Source organism: Trichomycterus rosablanca, chromosome 9 (genome assembly GCF_030014385.1).
Source record: "Trichomycterus rosablanca isolate fTriRos1 chromosome 9, fTriRos1.hap1, whole genome shotgun sequence".
NCBI classification, from domain to species: Eukaryota; Metazoa; Chordata; class Actinopteri; order Siluriformes; family Trichomycteridae; genus Trichomycterus; species Trichomycterus rosablanca.
In genome coordinates this window covers 1186102-1208122 of record NC_085996.1, presented here as the reverse complement: position 1 = coordinate 1208122, position 22021 = coordinate 1186102, and the positions used below count along the sequence as shown (strand labels likewise).

The following is a 22021-nucleotide window of genomic DNA, read 5'->3' as shown; positions in this document are numbered from 1 at the left end:
TTTGGATGAAGTCGTCTGCTAAATGCTGAAAATGTAAATAGGATGTCTAACACGCTCACGGTCCAAATACTTTTGGCCATATAGCATGCATCTGTGTAGGCATGAACACAGTGTGAGCCATGTCTTTTATATGATAAATCACTAGATCAGTGCTAACTAACTAAACCTGGACATACAATTCAAAGCAAATGTCCTATTTATTTTTTTATTTATTAATTTATTTATTTAATTGAATGTAGAAAATGTCAGCAAATCACTGATTTGATGCTAACAAACAAACAAAAACACTCACATTATTATTTTCCTCACTGTCCACACATCCCTCATCCCAAAACCCAGTATTATTACCGTGCATTAGTGAGGCTTTATCTAAGCACATGTGACAGCAGCTGTCTCAAAACATCTGCATCATCAGGCTTCACCTGTTTCTGTACAGCTACCTGGAAAAGAAACGACTGCAGTTCCCCCGCTTTTTCTTTGTGTCCGATCCTGCTTTACTGGAAATCCTCGGACAAGCCAGTGACTCTCACACCATCCAGGTACGAGCGGCGCACCAGTATAAACGCTCTCCACGTCAGTCCAGCTTCATAACCATCGTTGCACTGGTGATTGCAGGCTCATCTCCTGGGAGTGTTCGACAACGTCAGTGAGGTGGAGTTTCATGTCAAGGACTACGACAAGATTTTGGCGGTGATCTCTCAGGAGGGCGAGAAAGTACCCGTACGTATCAGCTGGAGCTCAGAAGTGTGCGGTTGTATTTATTTCCACACACACAGGGGAACAGAGTACAGATGAGAAGTAGGGGTGGGTGATGTTTCCAAAATCCTTCATCTTATCACGTCAAATAGAGATCAGTCGTAGTTAGTGATCAGCCAGGATTATAAAGGGCAACGGTAGGTGAGGCTGGGACAGTGGGAGCCTAGTGGGTGGAGTTTTGGGCTGTCAACTGAAAGCTTGAGAGTTCGAATCCCGGCTCTGCCATGCAGCCACTGTTGGGCCCTTGAGCAAGGCCCTTAACCCTCTCAGCTCTAGGGGCGCTGTACGATGGCCGACCCCAGCTTTGACCCAAGCTTCCGAAACAAGCCGTGATATGCGAAGAAAGAATTTAGTCGTTCTGTACGTCTGTATATGTATATATGACAAATAAAGGCATTCTATTCTATTTTATTGTTGTGTTAAAAACACTATATAGACAAAAGTATTGGGACGCCCCTTCTAATCTTTTAATTAATGTGTTTTAGGCACAACAATCTATAACATGTGTAATAAATCAATTATACAAGAAGTCATGAATTCAACTTTGCAGCAACAGTTTAGGGACTTCTCTTTCCTGTTCCTGTTCCAGCATGACTGTCCCCCTACATGAAGAAAAGCTCAATTTAATGAAACTTCACATGCTGCCATCATCTGTACTACTGAATGGACACAAATTCCCATAGACATACCACAAAGTCTAACCCTAGAAGCTTCTTAGTAAAGCGACTGTTCTACCTGAAAAAGTCACTTTATTTTAGACAGTGTATTGTCTAAGCAATTAGGGGTTAGGGCCTTGCTCAACAGTGCCAACCTGGCGGTGGTACGGCTTAAACCAGTGACCATTTGGTAACTGGTCCAGTACCTTAACCACTAGGCTACAGCTGCCCTTAGTGAGGCGTTTTGCAAGCTCATGGTCAGGTGTCCACATACTTTTGGCCATACAGTGTAGATCCAGTTGCCTCTTACCTTATTCGATGTTATGTTATGACATTTTTTAATGAACGATCTGAAGAAAAGACTCTGAGTTAATGAAATAAAAGTTATTTTCTGTGAGGAAACCAGAATTGATGATAGAGATAAACAGTGCACCTCTAGTGGTGTGGTATTTTATATATACATTATATATACATCCTACTCACTAAGAGGAAGAACCAGTAATGAAGTTTTTATTTCTGTGTTGATTATGATAATTGATTTGGATGGAGCTGCTCTGATGTGCTGTGTGTGTTTACCAGCTGGACAAACCAGTAATGGCGCGCGGTCCTGTGGAACTCTGGTTGGGAGAGTTACTGGTGCAACAGCAAGCCTCACTGCACTCAGTCATAAAAGCAGCTCAGCTGCAGATTAATGAGCCCGACTTCCAGCTCCTCACCTTCCTTAACCAGGTCCAAGCTCAGGTACGCAACAGCTCAGAGCGTGCGTATCATAACAATGCGTATAACATATAGCACAGCCTTAAAAATACATGCACCGGTGATGTTCCTCTCCTTCAGGTGGGCCTGCTGGGCATTCAGATGCTCTGGACTCGAGACTCAGAGGAGGCACTGCAGAATGCCAAGAAGGACAAGAGGGTCATGTCTGTGACAAACCAGAAGTTTCTGGATCTGCTGAACACGCTGATAGCACAGACGACTCACGACTTGTCCAAGTTCGAGCGTGTTAAGTTTGAGACGCTGGTTACAATCCACGTCCATCAGAGAGACATTTTTAATGATTTGGTAAGAATATGACTTCTGTAATCACGTGATTCCTTTTATGGCATGTTTATCAGCATCTTTATCCTGGTCAGGGTCGCTGTGGGCTCGCTTTCACCGGAACCCACCCATCTCAGGACTTCAGCTATCCCCACACTCCTTAGACATAGCTAATTATATCTGTGTAGACGCCTCGCACCGCTGAGGTTCGAATCTGGATCTCAGCATGAGTGTGATAGACCTCTGCACCACCCGAGCACCCAGTCCTTTCATTTTATCTTTATATCTTTATATTCTGGCTTATAAAAAGAGAGTTATTAAATTAACATCATTATTTATCATCATTTTGTATATTTTTGTTGTACAGTCTTGGGCAAAAAAGGTAAAAATGGAGTCAGAAGATGTTTTGAAAACATTTAATCATCTAGACATGTTACTTTGAGTTTTATATCAAGCATTGAAATCCGTTCATGAATTTTTCTGTGTATAAGAAGATTTTCCACCCAACCGAGCAGTGCGGAACAAACGGTGGCTCAGATCTTCCTTCTGGATCATTTTCTGACCGGCCAGTTGTTGTTAGGACCATTATAAGGAATTTTGGGTTGTGTGCACACACCACACACACACACGTAGTTTACGATGAAATAAATCTCTTTCCTCTCTGTGATGTTATCTGTTCAAAAAAGCATCACACTTTTTTACCCACCCATTTTATATTCCATACAAACATGAATGTTTACTTTGTCTAGCGTCAGTAAATCCTTACCAGCGTGTTATTATTTTATATACTAATAAATACAAGGTTAAAGCGCAGTTGTAGTCTGTATCAGGAATAGAATTAACCGTAGCCCTGTGCTTGTTAGGTGAAAATGAACATCAGGTCCCTCGGTGACTTTGAATGGCTGAAGCAGAGCAGATTTTATTTCCGGGAGGATCAGGATCACGTCGCAGTGTCGATCACGGACGTCGACTTCATCTATCAGAACGAGTTTTTAGGCTGCACGGACAGGCTGGTCATCACTCCTCTAACAGACAGGTGCTTCTACTCGTCCTTTAGGAGGTCCTCGTGTACATTCAATAGAAATAACAATAATGTTTTTCTCCCAGGTGTTACATTACCTTAGCTCAGGCGTTAGGTATGAGTATGGGCGGAGCTCCTGCTGGTCCGGCTGGGACGGGCAAAACCGAAACCACCAAAGACATGGGCCGCTGCCTGGGGAAGTACGTCGTGGTCTTTAACTGCTCCGACCAGATGGACTTCAGAGGACTGGGCAGGATTTATAAAGGTGATTTTATTTAGTCAGTCAACACGGCGCTACACTATAGGTCAACAAGTATGTGGACACCTGACCCTGAGCGTATTGGTTACCCGTTCCATACTCATTAGATTTAATATGGACTTGCCTTTCTATACGATTTTGGTAGTGTGCATGTGGAAATTTGTGTCCATGTAGGTAAATGTTGGGTGAAAAGACCTGGCTTACAATCAACATTCCAGTTTTTGCTCACTTGTGTTCAGTGAGATTGAGCTCAGGGTGTTCTACATCGGGGGAGCCAAAAAAATGGGTTGCAGAGAAAAAATTTACAGAAATTAACTTGTACATGAACGCCCCCTTGTGAAGGCTTTACGTTACATCTCGTAAACCACAGTGGGACCAGATTGCTACCATTTTTATTAATGAAGTATTATTTGTTTTGTGTTTTGTTTTAATGCATTGTTTGTGTGGCCTGGCTTGCTGTAAAAATCATGACATAGACAACATGTGAGACGTTTAAAAAAAAGTTTAAAAAACTCTGATTTACATGATACTTGAATTCTTCCACACCAGAGACTTTAACCTTTGTGCATAGTTCACAGAAGAATAGTCATACTGGAACAGGAAGGGACCTTCCCCAGAATGTTGTCTAAATGTTTATAGCATAACATTATAGCATTTTTACCACTCTTAGTATTGTGTATAGAGAAACATGTAAACGTAATGATTAGGAGGGGTGTCCACACTTTTCGACCGTGTAGTGTGTAACAGCAGAATAAGTCTGTATTAAAGAGACGTATCTGAGTGTGCCATCAGTCCAGATTTTATTCAGAATGGTACTGAGGATAAAACGATCACGTATATCCACTCTAATAAAGGACTTTCTGTTAGGTCTGGCTCAGTCTGGGTCCTGGGGATGCTTCGATGAGTTTAACAGGATCGACCTGCCCGTGCTGTCGGTCGCTGCACAGCAGATCCACATCGTCCTGAGCGCTCGCAAAGAGCGCAAAGCTCAGTTCCTCTTCACCGACGGAGACTGTGTGGATCTGAACCCCGAATTCGGACTCTTTATTACCATGGTAACGTATTTACAGATGTTCAAATATACACGTGTGGTCCATATTTTAGCACCTTTGATTGTTTGGTATAAAAAGCCAATCATTAGATAAAAATGGACATGGAGTAAGTGAACGTTGTGTCATCAACATCTTGCCCAAATACATTCAACACAACATTGACATTTCAGTCATGTAAGAACAGTAATATAAGAAACACAGTGAATGACACGGGCAGGATTAAAGGCGTCCTTTACTTTAAACTAATGTGTCTTGTTATAGAACCCGGGCTACGCCGGTCGCCAGGAACTGCCCGAAAATCTAAAGGTGCAGTTCAGGACCGTTTCTATGATGGTTCCTGACAGACAGGTGAGGTTTTTATACACTGGTACTGGTACGTGAACTCATTTCCCTTCTGTAGAAGCTCAGCTAAGCGAAACCCTCTGTGTTTCAGATCATCATGAGAGTCAAACTGGCCAGCTGTGGTTTCATCGAGAACGTTATACTGGCTCAGAAGTTCTTTGTGCTTTATAAACTGTGTGAGGAGCAGCTCACGAAGCAGGTACATGTCAGCAAACACACACCAAATGGCCAAAAGTATGGAAACACCCATCCTAATTATTAAAGGTGGATGGAACGCAGTCAGCAGTGTACTGAGCATGTGCAGTTCATCCAGTTTCATTATTGATCAGTGGTGTATCTGTGAGATCAAATTCAGATGATGAATGCTTGCTTGTAGTTAAATCAAACATATTTTCATACAGTTTGTATTATAATTAATAACAAAATTGGCGCTCAGGTGGTGCAGTGGTAAATTCCGTACTAGCGTAATAGCGTACTACCGCTGGGGTCCAGGGTTTAAATCGGCGCTGCTGTTGGACGTCTACATACAGACATGATTGACCATGTCTCGAAGCTAAAGGTGGCCGAGGGTTCGTTTCTGACCGGGGTGTGTTTCTGCATTGCGCCCAGTGACTCCTAAATAAGTGGACCCACCGTGACCCTGACCAGGATAAAGGATAAAGTGGTAAATAATAAAAAAGAAACAATAATGATAAAAGTGATTAAAGCATTCGTGGTAAATTGCGCTGAGCCACTAACACTGAGATCCTTGGTGCTATCGGCCGGTCGGGCATCCAGATACAGATATAATTGGCTATGCCTTGGGGGATTTGGAATTGGGGGCTGAACAACCTAGCCATTGAGAGGTGCACTCGTCAGGGTGCATTCACTGCCGGTCCCAAGCCAAGATAAAATAAAAAAAGGCATCCAGTGTAAAGACTGTACACACACCAGATCTGCTGTGGTGACCATGAATATGGAGCAGCCAGAAGATCAAATAAATCTGGTCAGTTAGAGTTGATCAGTGAACAGTTACAGAATATAAATAAGGATTTTTTTTTTTCATACTGGATTGTATATAATTCTGTTCACTTGTTGTTAAGAATGTAAATCAGAATATTCATGTATAAACTCTTCTCTCTCTGTAGGTTCACTATGATTTTGGGTTGAGGAACATTCTGTCGGTTTTGAGGACTCTGGGAGCTGAGAAACGGGCTCGACCCTCAGACTCCGAGTCCAGCATCGTGATGAGGGTTCTGCGTGACATGAACCTCTCCAAACTGGTGAGAACCGTAACCATTGCAGTATCAGTACTAAATGACGCCACGGAAAGGACCCACGTTGTGCTCCTGGTTTTGGGGATCTTCATGCACCCTGCTTGTGCTGCTACAGGTGGATGAAGACGAGCCTCTGTTTCTCAGTCTGATCAGTGACCTGTTTCCTGGGATTCAGCTGGATAACAGCACCTACGCTGAGCTGCAGGCTGCAGTCGCCACACAAGTGCAACAAGCAGGAATCGTTAATCACCCGCCGTGGAACCTCAAGCTCGTACAGGTAAACTCACCTGAACATGTGTGTCTGTGTGTATGTGTGTGTGTGTATGTGTGTGTCTGTGTGTGTATATGCGTGTGTATGTGTGTGTTTATATATGTGTATATGTGTGTGTATATATATGTGTGTCTGTGTGTGTATATGCGTGTGTATGTGTGTGTCTGTGTGTGTATATGTGTGTGTATGTGTGTGTATATGCGTGTATATGTGTGTGTATATATATGTGTGTGTGTGTGTGTGTATATGTGAGTGTATATATATATGTGTGTGTGTATATGTGTGTGTGTGTATATGTGTGTGTGTGTGTGTATATATATATATGTGTGTGTATGTGTGTGTATATATATGTGTATGTGTGTGTTTATGTATGTGTATATGTGTGTGTGTGTGTGTGTGTATATGTGTGTGTGTGTGTGTATATGTGTGTGTGTATATGTGTGTGTGTGTGTGTGTGTGTGTATATGTGTGTGAGGATGCCAGGGCCTTGTTTACCCCCAGACATTGCCAGTAAAGTCTGTGTGCACCACTAGGGATTTGAACCCTGGATCCTGGCATAGTGGCCACCCAAGCGCCCATAAATAAATATACGGCCTCTATATGCATTAACTACTAATAACAAGCATCTAACTCACCCCACAGTCAGTTCCATTACATCAGTGAAACCAGAACCGATGATCATGACTACACTATAATCACCTGTTTACGTTTTGTAAATGTTTCCGGCAGTTATACGAGGCGTCGCGGGTGCGTCACGGCCTGATGACCCTCGGCCCGAGCGGAGCCGGAAAGACGACCGCCATTAACATCCTCATGCGCGCCATGACAGAGTGCGGCGCTGCTCACAGAGAGATGAGGATGAACCCCAAAGCCATCACCGCGCCCCAGATGTTCGGCCGTCTGGACGCCGCTACCAACGACTGGACCGACGGGATCTTCTCCACCCTGTGGAGGAAAACTCTCAGAACTAAAAAGGGTGAGCATGAGCTGGGTTTTAAAAACTCTTCCAAAGTTATCAGCCATTTGAAGGGCAGAGTGAACCATTGTTCTGGTCTGAAGTGAGAAAAATAAACAACTTCAGGCTTTAAAACCCCCAGGATTCTTTGCTGTATTTGAAGTAGCAGCATAAACCAGTACAAACACATAACTGCAGCTCATGTATTAAACATGACATTAATATTATTCAATTATTATCTTTAGGCTTTGTAAATGTTTTCACTCCCTCAGAATGAGCACTGCACATCATGTCTTTATTCTTTATTCAGGAGAAAACATCTGGATTGTGCTGGATGGGCCAGTAGACGCCATCTGGATCGAGAACCTGAACTCGGTGCTGGACGACAACAAAACTCTGACCCTGGCGAACGGTGACCGGATCCCTATGTCCCCGAGCTGTAAGCTGGTGTTTGAGGTGCACAACATGGACAATGCTTCTCCCGCTACCGTCTCCAGAGTGGGCATGGTGTTCATGAGCTCCTCCGCTCTCAGCTGGAGACCCATTCTGCAGGTTCTCATTTATAACTGCTAACTCTCACTTACTGCTTAGTCCTGATCAGGGTCAAGGGGGATTCAGATCCACCCAGGAAAAAAGCTAGATGCAAAGAAGAAATACCACATTGACAGACAGACTCAAACCTAGAGGGAATTTAGATCTGCTAATCCACCCACTGGCAAGTATTAAGAAGTAGGAAGAAAATAAGGATTCTGTAGGAAAGTGGATCTTATGACCTTAAGTTCCAATGGGCTGAAGGGATTCCTCATTACAGGCAGCCGTAGCCTAGCGTTTAGGTACTGGACCAGTAATCAGAAGGTTGCTGGTTCAAGCCCCACCACTGCCAGGTTGCCAGGGCCCTTAACCCTCATTTGCTTAGATTGTATACTGTCACAGTACTGTAAGTCGCTTTGGATAAAAGTGTCTGTGAAATACTGAAAATGTAAATGTACTGCTGCAATAGCGGCCTCTGCTGGCTGGTCGAGACACCGCATGACACAGATGGTGAATAGCGGAGAGCAGCGCGTGACTCTCAGTACGCCATACTGATCCCTGCCCACCTAATGCAGGTGAAAAGAAGTGGCTGCTACACATGTGTCGGAGGGGGCATGTGTTAGGTACTGTGCTCCTCAGTCAGGGTCGAGATTTACAGCAGTAGAGCAGATATTTATATGAGATATTTATACTACAGAGATACCATCAGCCAGAACCAAATTCCTTGTGTTTATCCGATAAATCTGATTCTGATTCTGAGATATAACTGGGGAATTGGATGTGATTAGATTTGGAGAAAAAGGGAAAGATGCAACCATGCTGCTGTAGAAATAAAGTCTCAAATAAAATAAAACATGATGTGTCGTTTTCCCTTGGTGGTTACAGTGCAGTCAAACTAAATAAAAATATAAATGTACAATATTTATTCTTCCGTAACAGGATTCCTTAACAGGTCTCACTCTCATCATCTGCTTAGTAAAATAAGGAATAATAATAATGAAGCTTTTTGTGACCAGTTATAAGTCTGGTTAATAACAATTCAAGCTGCAGTATATCAAAGTGTGTGTGTGTGTGTGTGTGTGTGTGTGTCAGGGCTGGACCAACAAGCGCAGTGCTCAGGAAGCTGACAGCCTGATGAGCCTGTATGATAAGATATTTGAAGATGCTTATATATTCATGAAACAAAACCTCAAGCCAAAAATGCAGCTCTTGGAGTGCAACTACGTTATGCAGGTAAACTACAGTCATGCAGTATGAAAGAGTGTGGTCAGTACTTCAGTACTTCATTATCAGCATCCAGATCAGTTTTAAATCTTTATTAATAATCATTACACTTGAATAATTACCCGGTTACTATTACGTCATGTTACTTTACTGCGCTGATACCCGTACTGGTGCTCACCCCCTGACGTGTGTGTCCAGTCGGTAAACCTGCTGGAGGGTCTGATTCCTCCTAAAGATGCTGGAGGCACGTTGAGCAGCGAGCACCTGGAGCGCCTCTTCGTGTTCTGCATGATGTGGAGTCTGGGAGCTCTGCTGGAACTGGATGACCGGGACAAGATGGAGCTGTTCGTTCGCTCTCATGAAAGCAAGCTTGACCTGCCACCGACAGAGCCTGGCCAGACCATGTTCGAGTACATGGTCAATCAGAACGGCAAGTTTACCACATCGACTTAATAAAGCTGGAGGCAACAGGTATTCCTGGTGTTTTTGGGACTGTGGGGTATTTTGGTGATTGGAATCGTGTCTCTGCTTCCGGAAGCAGATCATGGAACAAACGACTGCGTCCAGCCTAATAAAAAATGAGCCCTCACTATTAGGGATGTAACGATGCACCACGAGACAGTTAAAAATCCATTCACATGTGTAACGATTCAAATCGGTTTACATGTACAGTATAATGAATCGATATTGACTTTAAGCAGCAGAGGGCGCTGGTGCTATTCACCTCGCCTGGTTGAAGTCACTACAGGGTTGCCAGGTTCAGAATGTATTTATGTGAGGATACTTTCTTTATCTGTATCATTTATGTATTTATTTAATGTGGGGTTTGTTTTTAAATTTCATTTCAGTTTTTTTTTTTTACACAAAAAGGGAAACGTGCAGCATTGTTTTGCATAGTTTGCACCTACCTCAGAAATAAAAGGACTTTCATTATTTAGATAAATAAAAGATAAGCACAAATGCAGTATTTTTTATTTTTTTTTAAAGAGAATAATAAAAGGAAACTTTGTCAAAATTTGTCTTCAATTTAATTTTGTTTAAAAAGATCTGGAAAGATTCGTATCGTGAATCGCATCGCATCGTGGGTAGTGTATCGTTACATCCCTACTCATTATTGCTGATTATTTGCAGCCTATAAGGTGGATTTTTTTTATTTCAGGTGACTGGGATCACTGGAGTAAATACGTCGTGGAGTACGTCTACCCCACAGACTCGGCACCAGACTACACGTCCATTCTCGTTCCCAACGTGGACAACACCAGAACGAGCTTCCTGATTGAGGCCATCGCAAAACAGCGCAAGGTCGTCACATATCTAACTGCTGGAACACACGTGGACTGTGTGTCTCTGACCCTTGATTAGAAATTTTGTGTGTGTGTTGTGCTTAGGCTGTTCTCCTCACCGGTGAACAGGGGACTGCCAAGACGGTCATGATTAAGGCCTACACGAAGAAATACAACCCTGAGATGGATCTGTTCAAATCCATGAACTTCTCCTCCGCCACGGAGCCGATCATGTTCCAGGTGAAGGAAAGGAAGGAGATGCAGTAAAACTCACCATTACCGATGACTGATTCTGATTAACGCCGTTCTGATTACAGCGGGCAGTAGAGAGTTACATAGAGAAGCGGCTGGGCAGCACATACGGACCCCCCGGCAGACGGAGACTGACCGTTTTTATTGATGACATCAACATGCCTGTCGTCAATGAATGGGGAGATCAGGTCGGAAAATTAAACATCGATACAAATATACACCGATCAGCCATAACATTAAAACCACCTCACTGTCCATTTTATCAGCTCCACTGACCACATAGAAGCACTTTGTTTTTAACCTGCTTTCACCCTGTTTTACAATGGTCAGGACCACCACAGAGCAGCTATTATTTAGGTGGTGGATCATTCTCAGCACTGCAGTGACACTGACATGGTGGTGGTGTGTTAGTGTGTGTTGTGCTGGTATGAGTGGATCAGACACAGCAGCACTGCTGGAGTTTTTAAACACCGTGTCCACTCACTGTCCACTCTATCAGACACTCCTACCTAGTCGGTCCACCTTGTAGATGTAAAGTCAGAGACGATCGCTCATCTATTGCTGCTGTTTGAGTCGCTCATCTTCTAGACCTTCATCAGCGGTCACAGGACGCCGCCCACGGGGCGCTCTTGGCTGGATATTTTTGGTTGGTGGACGATTCTCAGTCCAGCAGTGACAGTGAGGTGTTTTAAAACTCCAGCAGCGCCGCTGTGTCTGATCCACTCATACCTGCACACCACCACCATGTCAGTGTCACCATGAGAATCATCCACCACCTAAATAATACCTGCTCTGTGGGGGTCCTGACAAAGCATGTAGACAAACAGATGGACTACAGTCAGTAATTGTAGAACTGCAAAGTGCTTCTATATGGTAAGTGGAGCTGATAAAATGGACAGAGTGTAGAAACAAGGAGGTGGTTGGAGTTAAAGTCCAGTTTAATTGTTGTTTGTCCAGTAATGGTGATAAGAAGTGGAGGCCACACAGTCTATAAATAATCTGTAATATTTCATGTTTTTTTTCTGTAGATCACAAATGAAATAGTGCGTCAGACGATGGAGATGTCGGGCATGTACAGTCTGGATAAACCCGGTGATTTCACCACCATAACAGACGTTCAGATGATGGCCGCCATGATCCATCCCGGCGGTGGCAGGAACGATATTCCTCAGAGACTGAAGAGACAGTTCACAGTGTTTAACTGCACGCTTCCGGCCAACTCCTCCATCGACATGATCTTCGGTAATAATCACGTCGGTACTGCGCTCGGTCAGGAGTGAAATATGATGGGGTAACTGGATACGACTAGATTGGGAGGAACACTGGGGCAAAATGTGGGGATGTTTTGGTGTTTTTAGCTGCTTTACACTGATTGCTGATGTAACCGAGCGTCTTTAATGTTTACTGAGTCTATAAAGAAAGAAATCAACTGAACACAGACAAACTATTTAGAGCAGAAAACTTTACTGGTTTGTTCTTTTTGAGGTGCAGCAAGAGACGATCACGTGTGTAGAGAAACACACTTTTACATTCATTATGGATCCACAAAGGGACAAAATGCACTTAATACGTAAAACACACATCAAACACGGTCAGGTAGTGAAGTCTCGTAGGTTAATGTAATTACTGTAAGATTGCTAGGATGCCTTATACTGCACATTTCACGATCCGTGCTGTGATTTTCACGGTCTGAATTAGGCAGGACCTTGATTATTAGAGGTTTCTATCTTTCTTTTTCATGCCAAACCTTTGAAGCTGTTTCACAGAGAACTGACCAGTACTTTTCTATTAGGAATTATTGGCTGTGGATATTTCCATCAGTGTCGAGGATTTACACCAGAGATCTCTGACACTGTACAGCGTCTCGTACCCGCTTCCCGGATTCTCTGGCAATGGACCAAGGTAAAATGCATCGTTAGTAAAATGATCACTCCCTGTGAGGTGAAAGAGTCCAAACCTCTCCTGCACTGTGTTACAGGGGAAGATGTTGCCCACTCCATCAAAGTTTCACTACTTCTTCAACCTAAGAGATCTGTCCAGGATTTGGCAGGGCATGCTGAAGATCAGAGCAGAAGAGTGTGATACAGTCGCCACCCTCCTGTCCTTGTTCAAGTGTGAATGCACTCGAGTCATCGCAGACCGGTAAGGTGTCTGTCTGGCTGTCTTTCTGTCTGTCTGTCTATCTATCTCTCTCTATCTCTCTCTATCTATCTAGGGTCTATCTGTCTGTCTATCTCTATCTGTCTGTCTATCTATCTATCTATCTATCTATCTATCTATCTATCTGTCTGTCTGTCTGTCTATCTATCTATCTATCTATCTATCTATCTATCTAGGGTCTATCTATCTATCTGTCTGTTTGTCTATCTATCTATCTATCTATCTATCTATCTATCTATCTATCTATCTAGGGTCTATCTATCTATCTGTCTGTCTGTCTGTCTGTCTGTCTATCTATCTATCTGTCTGTCTGTCTATCTATCTATCTATCTATCTATCTATCTATCTATCTATCTATCTAGGGTCTATCTGTCTGTCTATCTCTATCTGTCTGTCTATCTATCTATCTATCTATCTATCTATCTATCTATCTATCTATCTAGGGTCTATCTGTCTGTCTATCTCTATCTGTCTATCTATCTATCTATCTATCTATCTATCTAGGGTCTATCTGTCTGTCTATCTCTATCTGTCTATCTATCTATCTATCTATCTATCTGTCTGTCTGTCTATCTATCTATCTATCTATCTATCTATCTATCTATCTATCTATCTATCTAGGGTCTATCTATCTATCTATCTGTCTGTCTGTCTATCTATCTGTCTATCTATCTGTCTGTTTGTCTGTCTATCTATCTATCTATCTATCTATCTATCTATCTATCTATCTATCTATCTAGGGTCTATCTATCTATCTATCTATCTATCTAGGGTCTATCTGTCTGTCTATCTCTATCTGTCTATCTATCTATCTATCTATCTATCTATCTATCTATCTATCTATCTATCTATCTATCTATCTATCTATCTATCTAGGGTCTATCTGTCTGTCTATCTCTATCTGTCTATCTATCTATCTATCTATCTATCTATCTATCTATCTATCTATCTATCTATCTATCTATCTGTCTGTCTGTCTGTCTATCTATCTATCTATCTATCTATCTATCTATCTATCTATCTATCTAGGGTCTATCTATCTATCTATCTGTCTGTCTGTCTGTCTATCTATCTGTCTATCTATCTGTCTGTTTGTCTGTCTGTCTGTCTATCTATCTATCTATCTATCTATCTATCTATCTATCTATCTATCTAGGGTCTATCTATCTATCTGTCTGTCTGTCTGTCTGTCTGTCTATCTATCTATCTATCTATATCTATCTATCTAGGGTCTATCTATCTATCTATCTATCTATCTATCTATCTATCTATCTAGGGTCTATCTATCTATCTGTCTGTCTGTCTGTCTATCTATCTATCTATCTATCTATCTATCTATCTATCTATCTAGGGTCTATCTATCTATCTATCTATCTATCTAATCTATCTATCTATCTATCTATCTATCTATCTAGGGTCTATCTATCTATCTATCTATCTATCTATCTATCTAATCTATCTGTCTGTCTGTCTGTCTGTCTGTCTGTCTGTCTGTCTATCTATCTATCTATCTATCTATCTAGGGTCTATCTATCTATCTATCTATCTATCTATCTATCTATCTATCTATCTATCTATCTAATCTATCTGTCTGTCTGTCTGTCTGTCTGTCTATCTATCTATCTATCTATCTATCTATCTAGGGTCTATCTATCTATCTATCTATCTATCTATCTATCTATCTATCTATCTATCTATCTATCTATCTATCTATCTATCTATCTAGGGTCTATCTATCTATCTATCTATCTATCTATCTATCTATCTGTCTGTCTGTCTGTCTGTCTGTCTGTCTGTCTGTCTGTCTGTCTATCTATCTATCTATCTATCTATCTATCTATCTAGGGTCTATCTATCTATCTGTCTGTTTGTCTATCTATCTATCTATCTATCTATCTATCTATCTATCTATCTATCTATCTATCTAGGGTCTATCTATCTATCTGTCTGTCTGTCTGTCTATCTATCTATCTGTCTGTCTGTCTATCTATCTATCTATCTATCTATCTATCTATCTATCTATCTATCTATCTAGGGTCTATCTGTCTGTCTATCTCTATCTGTCTGTCTATCTATCTATCTATCTATCTATCTATCTATCTATCTATCTATCTATCTATCTATCTAGGGTCTATCTGTCTGTCTATCTCTATCTGTCTATCTATCTATCTATCTATCTATCTATCTATCTAGGGTCTATCTGTCTGTCTATCTCTATCTGTCTATCTATCTATCTATCTATCTATCTATCTATCTATCTGTCTGTCTGTCTGTCTGTCTGTCTGTCTGTCTGTCTGTCTGTCTGTCTGTCTGTCTGTCTATCTATCTATCTATCTATCTATCTATCTATCTATCTATCTATCTATCTAGGGTCTATCTATCTATCTATCTGTCTGTCTGTCTGTCTATCTATCTGTCTATCTATCTGTCTGTTTGTCTGTCTGTCTGTCTATCTATCTATCTATCTATCTATCTAGGGTCTATCTATCTATCTATCTGTCTGTCTGTCTGTCTGTCTATCTATCTATCTATCTATCTATCTATCTATCTATCTATCTAGGGTCTATCTATCTATCTATCTATCTATCTATCTATCTATCTAGGGTCTATCTATCTATCTATCTGTCTGTCTGTCTGTCTGTCTGTCTATCTATCTATCTATCTATCTATCTATCTATCTATCTATCTATCTATCTAGGGTCTATCTATCTATCTATCTATCTATCTAATCTATCTATCTATCTATCTATCTATCTAGGGTCTATCTATCTATCTATCTATCTATCTATCTATCTATCTAATCTATCTGTCTGTCTGTCTGTCTGTCTGTCTGTCTATCTATCTATCTATCTATCTAGGGTCTATCTATCTATCTATCTATCTATCTATCTATCTATCTATCTATCTATCTATCTATCTATCTATCTATCTATCTATCTAATCTATCTGTCTGTCTGTCTGTCTGTCTATCTATCTATCTATCTATCTATCTATCTATCTAGGGTCTATCTATCTATCTATCTATCTATCTATCTATCTATCTATCTATCTATCTATCTATCTAGGGTCTATCTATCTATCTATCTATCTATCTATCTATCTATCTATCTATCTATCTATCTATCTATCTATCTATCTATCTAGGGTCTATCTATCTATCTATCTATCTATCTATCTATCTATCTATCTATCTATCTATCTAGGGTCTATCTATCTATCTATCTATCTATCTATCTATCTATCTATCTATCTATCTATCTATCTATCTATCTATCTAATCTATCTCTATCTGTCTATTTGTCTGTCACTGTCTGTCTGTCTATCTATCTAATGACTAGCTGTGTGTATTCCAGGTTTGTGTGTGAGGAGGATAAGCACTGGTTCGAGAAGTCTATAGCCCAGGTCATTCAGGAACACGTGGATCCTGCTTTGGTGCCACACCTCCACCCCGACCCTTACTTTGTGGACTTCCTGAGAGAGGCTCCAGAGCCTACAGGAGAGGAGGCTGATGACGCCTGTCTCGACGCTCCCAAAATCTATGAACTGGTACGTTTATTTAAAAACATGGTCCTGACCTGGTCTCAGCTGGGCTGTAATGAGAGCTGATTAAATACACCAGCAGCTCCTGCTGTCTGCTCGAGGTTCCTCCAGGACATTGCATGATGCTCCATACACAGTAAAGCACCTGGCCGGTGTCACAGATCAGCCAGGCACATGTGGGAAGGGACGAGGGCTAGTATAAATCTTACACACATCACACTTCTGCTATATTTCCCAGGTGCCGGACTTCCAGTTCCTGTCGGAGAGACTGCGGTTCTTTCAGAGCCAGTATAACGAGGCTGTTCGGGGCTCACATCTGGACCTGGTCTTCTTTACTGATGCCATGACCCACCTCATCAAGGTCAGTGTAAAGTTCTGACCACAGCTCAGCCTTTAAACCCAGAGTTTATAAAAACTGCTAGTTTCTCTCGGCCGCAGATCTCCCGCATCATCAGGACCGATGGAGGAAGCGCTCTGCTGGTGGGAGTGGGAGGGTCGGGCAAGCAAAGCCTTTCACGGCTCGCGTCGTACATCGCCGGTTACAGGATATTCCAGATTACACTCACTAGGTGAGACGGCGTAGTTCCCTGGGTTGAGCGATTTGCAGAATATCAGTGATTCTGCACTTTTTACATCTTTATCCTGTATCACTCAGAACCTATAACATCAGCAACCTGATGGATGACCTGAAAGTGCTGTTCAGAACGGCCGGCGCTGAAGGAAAAGGCGTCACGTTCATCTTCACGGACAACGAGATAAAAGACGAGGCCTTCCTAGAGTACCTTAACAATGTTTTGTCATCTGGAGAGGTGAAGCAGCTTCACTAATCACTAATAACTAAGTCCCTACCGATTCACGGACGTGAGAATGGCGCCATGGACCGTGAAATGAGCCGTTCCCCGTGTAATATGTAATTTGCTGTGAAATTTAAAATGTACGGTTTAGCGATTTACCATTTTTTATTCACGTGCAGTACAAATGCATCAAGATTACTGGTTAATCCGCACTGTGAGGCGCCCTAGTGTAACCGAGCGTCTTTAGAGTTTGATGATCACGTGTGTAGAGAAACACACTTTCGATTATGGAATCCACAAAGGTACAAAATGCGCTCATTATCAGCAAACAACATCACAGAAAAGTCTCTTACACTAGCAATCCTACGGCAATTCAGTTAGCAATGAGTTAGTCAAAATGACCAAGATGTGGAACACGGACAAGAGCTTTAATATTTAAATTAATGACATTTTTAATTAATGACATAAATTAATGAAAGACTGTAAAGACGTCCGTAAAATGAAGCACATTTCCCAGTGAATTTAGTCGAGCCCTAGTAATACGGATCATTCCTGCGGAAGTAAAAACACACTGCACTTGATATTCACTTTCTCATGTTTCTCCTCTAGGTCTCGAACCTTTTTGCTCGTGATGAACTGGACGAGATAACACAGAATCTCATCCCCGTAATGAAAAAGGAGACGCCCCGAGTGCCGCCCACCTTTGATAATCTGTATGAATACTTCATCTCCCGGGCCAAAAAGAACCTCCATGTGGTGCTGTGTTTTTCCCCGGTGAGTCTCACCCCTCTGTTTAATGCTCTTCATTTTATTCTCTCAGAATGTGAGTCAGATTCACTCACAGTAAAAGAGCAGTTACAGAAATCGTTGTAATTTTAAGACTGAAGTGAATTAACACGCTTCATAATGTGGAATATTTTGATCAGGTGGGGGAGAAGTTCCGCTCCCGCTCTCTGAAGTTCCCCGGACTGATATCCGGATGCACCATGGACTGGTTCACCCCGTGGCCGAGTGAAGCCCTGATGGCCGTGTCCCAGTATTTCCTCTCGGACTTCCACATGGTCTGTTCGCCTGAGGTGAAGACTGCGGTGGTCCAGACTATGGCCGTCTATCACGACAGAGTCTCCTCCACCTGCGAGAGCTACTTTGAGAGGTACCGTACTGTACTTAGAGATACAGCCATGTTAGAGAACCTCAGTTTTATAGACACTAAGTCACCCAAACTAGTAAAGAGGGTCAAGACGAGGATCAAACCCAGGTCCTCGGGGCATATTTTGCTGCCTCATCAATCGAATCTCACAGTGATGACGTCTAACATTCATTTAAAGGGAATTTATTTAATGGGTTAAGGGCCTTGTTCAAGGGCCCAACAGTGGCTGCACGACAGAGCCTGGATTTGCATTGACAGTCATTGACTGGTAGCCCAAAGCTCTATCCACTAGGCTCCCACTGTCCCTTGTACCTTATATCAAGGGTTTAACCTATGCTGTTATCTTTTAACTTAACGGGCACAAATTCCCACAGGCATACTGTAATATCAGAGTCATTTGAAGCGCTTCATTAGAGAATCGGCTATTGTTCTAGCTAAACAGCTCATTGTCAGGTGTCCAGATACCTTTGGTCATACCAATTCCACTTATACCAAAAGGTATTCATGTATAATCGAGCTGAATTCATGACATCTGTCCCTTTCTTTTGCTACAGATCAGGTTTTGTGGTCCAAAGTCTGGAGTCAACCTTTCTGTTCCTCTTTTTTTTAATTCAGATTCAGACGAAGGGCCCACGTCACCCCGAAATCCTACCTGTCCTTCATCAATGGGTACAAAACCCTCTATACAGAGAAGCACACCCACATCAACACTCTTGTTGAGCGCATGAATGTCGGTAGGGACAAGGCCAGTACATTTGTAATGTGTTTTGTGTGTGTACGAGTGTGTTTGAGTGATCAAGCCCTGCTCGTTTCCCAGGTCTAGCCAAGCTAATGGAAGCCAGCGAATCCGTCGCGCAGCTGTCCAGAGACCTGGTGGTGAAGGAGCAGGAGCTGGCGTTGGCCTCGGCCCGAGCCGACAAGGTACATCATTCGATCAGAACTGAGCAGAGCGTTTTCACTTTGCTAGATCGATCGTGAGCTCATGGACTTGATCGTGCAGGTCCTCAAGGAGGTGACTGTGAGCGCCGAGGCCGCCTCTGTGGTCAAAAACGAGGTGCAGGTGGTGAAGGATAAAGCGCTGAAGATCGTGGAGGAAATCGAGAAGGAAAAAGGTGTGGCAGAGCTGAAGCTGCAGGCGGCCGAACCTGCACTCATGAAAGCTGAGGCGGCTTTAAACGTGAGTTCCAAAAACTGATGTAGCAGCTCAAAAGTATTTGGACACCTGACCATGGGCTTGTCAGACCTCCCATTTTAAAAACACACAGTGGCGTCTGATCTATTCAGCTAGAACGACAGCGGCTTTTCTAATAAAGCCTCTTTAAATGACTTTGAAATACAGAATGCCTGTGGGAATTTGTGCCCGTTCAGTCGAAAGATGACAGCGTTTGTATGGCTCGGCACATGAATTCGATAATTAAAAGAAGTGTCCAAATACTTTTGTACTATATATACAAACCTGAAGAAGTGAGATCCAAGAGTTACCTCTCTTTAAATTTTAATGACAGAAGAAACCTAAAATAGAAATAAGCAGGAAACGCTTATAGGTGCTTATAAAACGATTTCTGAAGCACAATGCTAAGTGAGACCCAACCTGCCACGCCCACACAGGCCGACAGAAAGCGTAGTTCTCTCTGAACTCAACTTCAAAGCATTTTCTGCGCCTCATTAAAGGTTCCTCACTACCTGAGAAGCACCGTCTAACAGCGTACCTCTGACTGACTGGCTTTGCCCTCTGAATTATTTGCTAGATCTCCTGCTAGCGCTCTCTAACTTTTGTCATTAACTCAGTTGATACAGGGTAGAGTCGTTCTGGGTCTTTGATTCTGTTTTATGAGTTGACTTGTTCGGTTCCCTGCCGAGTGTGTGTGGTTCTGTTTGTGTGGCCTGTCCTTTCTACCCTTGTCCTGTCCTGTTCACTGGAACGACTGTAGGATCTGAAACCACTATATCCTAGATTTGTAAATCGTTTTTGACCTCGTGTCTTTAACAGACCATCAAACCGGCCGATATCGCAACAGTGAGGAAACTGTCCAAGCCACCACATTTAATCATGAGAATTATGGACTGCTGTCTGCTTCTCTTCCGCAAGAAGCTGGACCCCGTCGTCATGGATCCAGAGAGGCACTGCCTTAAGCCCTCCTGGAGCGAAGCCATGAAGGTAAAATCCCTGAAACACCGTGCAGGACCTCACGAGATCTGATGGTTCTAATGAGACTAATGATACGAGTCTCCTCTCTTCACCCCTAAGCTGATGAGCGGCGGCGGCTTCCTGGCGTCACTGCAGCAGTTTCCTAAGGACACGATAACCGAAGAGACGATGGAGCTGCTGGAGCCGTACTTCCAGATGGAGGATTACACGCTGGAGAACGCCAGTAAAGTGTGCGGAAACGTGGCGGGTCTGCTGTCCTGGACACAGGCTATGGCCACCTTCTTCAGCATCAACAAGGAGGTGCTGCCACTGAAGGTAAAACACGAGAGCCGGACCCACAGAAATCACTTCAAAATACATACGGTGGTTTATTAATCATGGATATATACAATCTATACGATTAAAAACTCAAAGATTAAAGGCTTTTCTTACAGGTCTCACTTTTGTGTGTTGTGTGATTATAAATATGGACATGCTGAGGCAGCAAGACTTAAATCACTGCCAGTCATTAGACTCCTAAATTGTGAGCTGGAGTGGTGCAGGGGGTTTGATTTTGGGCTACGATCGCAAATTTAATTTTCATTAACCTCGAGACAGGAATACCCTGAACTCGGTGCCAGTCCATTGCAGAGCAGGGTGCCAGTCCCAGATCTCAGCTGTGATGGGCGAGCGTAATATACGATACCCCTGCACCTAAATGTAACGTGTGATGTTCACTTCTGGTTCATCAGCGGCAAAAGCACATTCGTTACCAGCATCCCAACACACACACACACACACACACACACACACACACACACACACTCTTCTCTAACTTTATTAGTAACACTGGCATGTCCTGCCTTCTTCCTACCCAGGCTAATCTCAGCGTTCAGGAGAACAGGCTAACGGCAGCTAATAAGGAACTGGCTAACGCTCAGGCCCAGCTGGATGAAAAGCAGGCAGAGCTGGACATGGTGCTGGCCAAATTCGAAGCAGCCATGAAGGAGAAGCAGGTACGTCCTCTTCTACTGGTGACCGGTGCATCATACATCAGTTTTAACTGTAGATACTGGGATTTTCATCTCAACAGATCAAGCACTCAGCCCACAGTGTGTGTGTGTGTGTGTGTGTGTGTGTGTGTGTGTGTGTGTGTGTGTGTGTGAGCGCTTCCTACCTAATCAGTCCATCTACCTGCACTAAAATTCACTGTAGCCAATCAGACTGCAGTTACCACCTTAAATTTCCAGTCACCAGTCAGACTCCACTTCAGACACTCAACGTCAGTGGGTTCTGGGAGTGGCGTTGAGTTTTAAAGACGTTGAGTTTCGAGGTATTTTCCCCCATAAGGAT

At 42.7% G+C, this 22021-nt stretch overlaps 2 protein-coding genes across 2 annotated transcripts in view; both read left to right on the top strand.

The window, feature by feature from the left end:
* Positions 1-101: 101 nt before the first annotated feature.
* On the top strand, positions 102-2281 carry LOC134320234 (dynein axonemal heavy chain 5-like). Its single transcript, XM_063001561.1, has 4 exons — positions 102-112; positions 416-539; positions 610-720; positions 1992-2281. The coding sequence occupies exons 1-4, from the start codon at positions 102-104 to the stop codon at positions 2202-2204; spliced, it is 459 nt and encodes a 152-aa protein (XP_062857631.1). The 3' UTR covers positions 2205-2281.
* A 1023-nt stretch (positions 2282-3304) lies between these two features.
* The window catches only part of LOC134320216 (dynein axonemal heavy chain 8-like), a 32376-nt gene continuing 13659 nt past the window's right edge, over positions 3305-22021 (top strand). The window contains exons 1-29 of the mRNA XM_063001541.1: positions 3305-3486; positions 3558-3736; positions 4598-4785; positions 5044-5130; positions 5216-5323; positions 6252-6386; positions 6496-6657; positions 7381-7627; positions 7917-8158; positions 9230-9370; positions 9560-9791; positions 10521-10663; positions 10750-10884; positions 10962-11084; positions 11925-12138; positions 12689-12798; positions 12875-13038; positions 16410-16602; positions 16835-16957; positions 17035-17165; positions 17252-17405; positions 18000-18164; positions 18317-18543; positions 19156-19274; positions 19358-19461; positions 19541-19717; positions 20531-20698; positions 20789-21004; positions 21547-21684. Coding sequence (XP_062857611.1) covers positions 3320-3486; positions 3558-3736; positions 4598-4785; positions 5044-5130; positions 5216-5323; positions 6252-6386; positions 6496-6657; positions 7381-7627; positions 7917-8158; positions 9230-9370; positions 9560-9791; positions 10521-10663; positions 10750-10884; positions 10962-11084; positions 11925-12138; positions 12689-12798; positions 12875-13038; positions 16410-16602; positions 16835-16957; positions 17035-17165; positions 17252-17405; positions 18000-18164; positions 18317-18543; positions 19156-19274; positions 19358-19461; positions 19541-19717; positions 20531-20698; positions 20789-21004; positions 21547-21684 — 4692 coding nt within the window. The 5' untranslated portion in view covers positions 3305-3319. The remainder of the gene's footprint in view (positions 3487-3557; positions 3737-4597; positions 4786-5043; positions 5131-5215; positions 5324-6251; positions 6387-6495; positions 6658-7380; positions 7628-7916; positions 8159-9229; positions 9371-9559; positions 9792-10520; positions 10664-10749; positions 10885-10961; positions 11085-11924; positions 12139-12688; positions 12799-12874; positions 13039-16409; positions 16603-16834; positions 16958-17034; positions 17166-17251; positions 17406-17999; positions 18165-18316; positions 18544-19155; positions 19275-19357; positions 19462-19540; positions 19718-20530; positions 20699-20788; positions 21005-21546; positions 21685-22021) is intronic.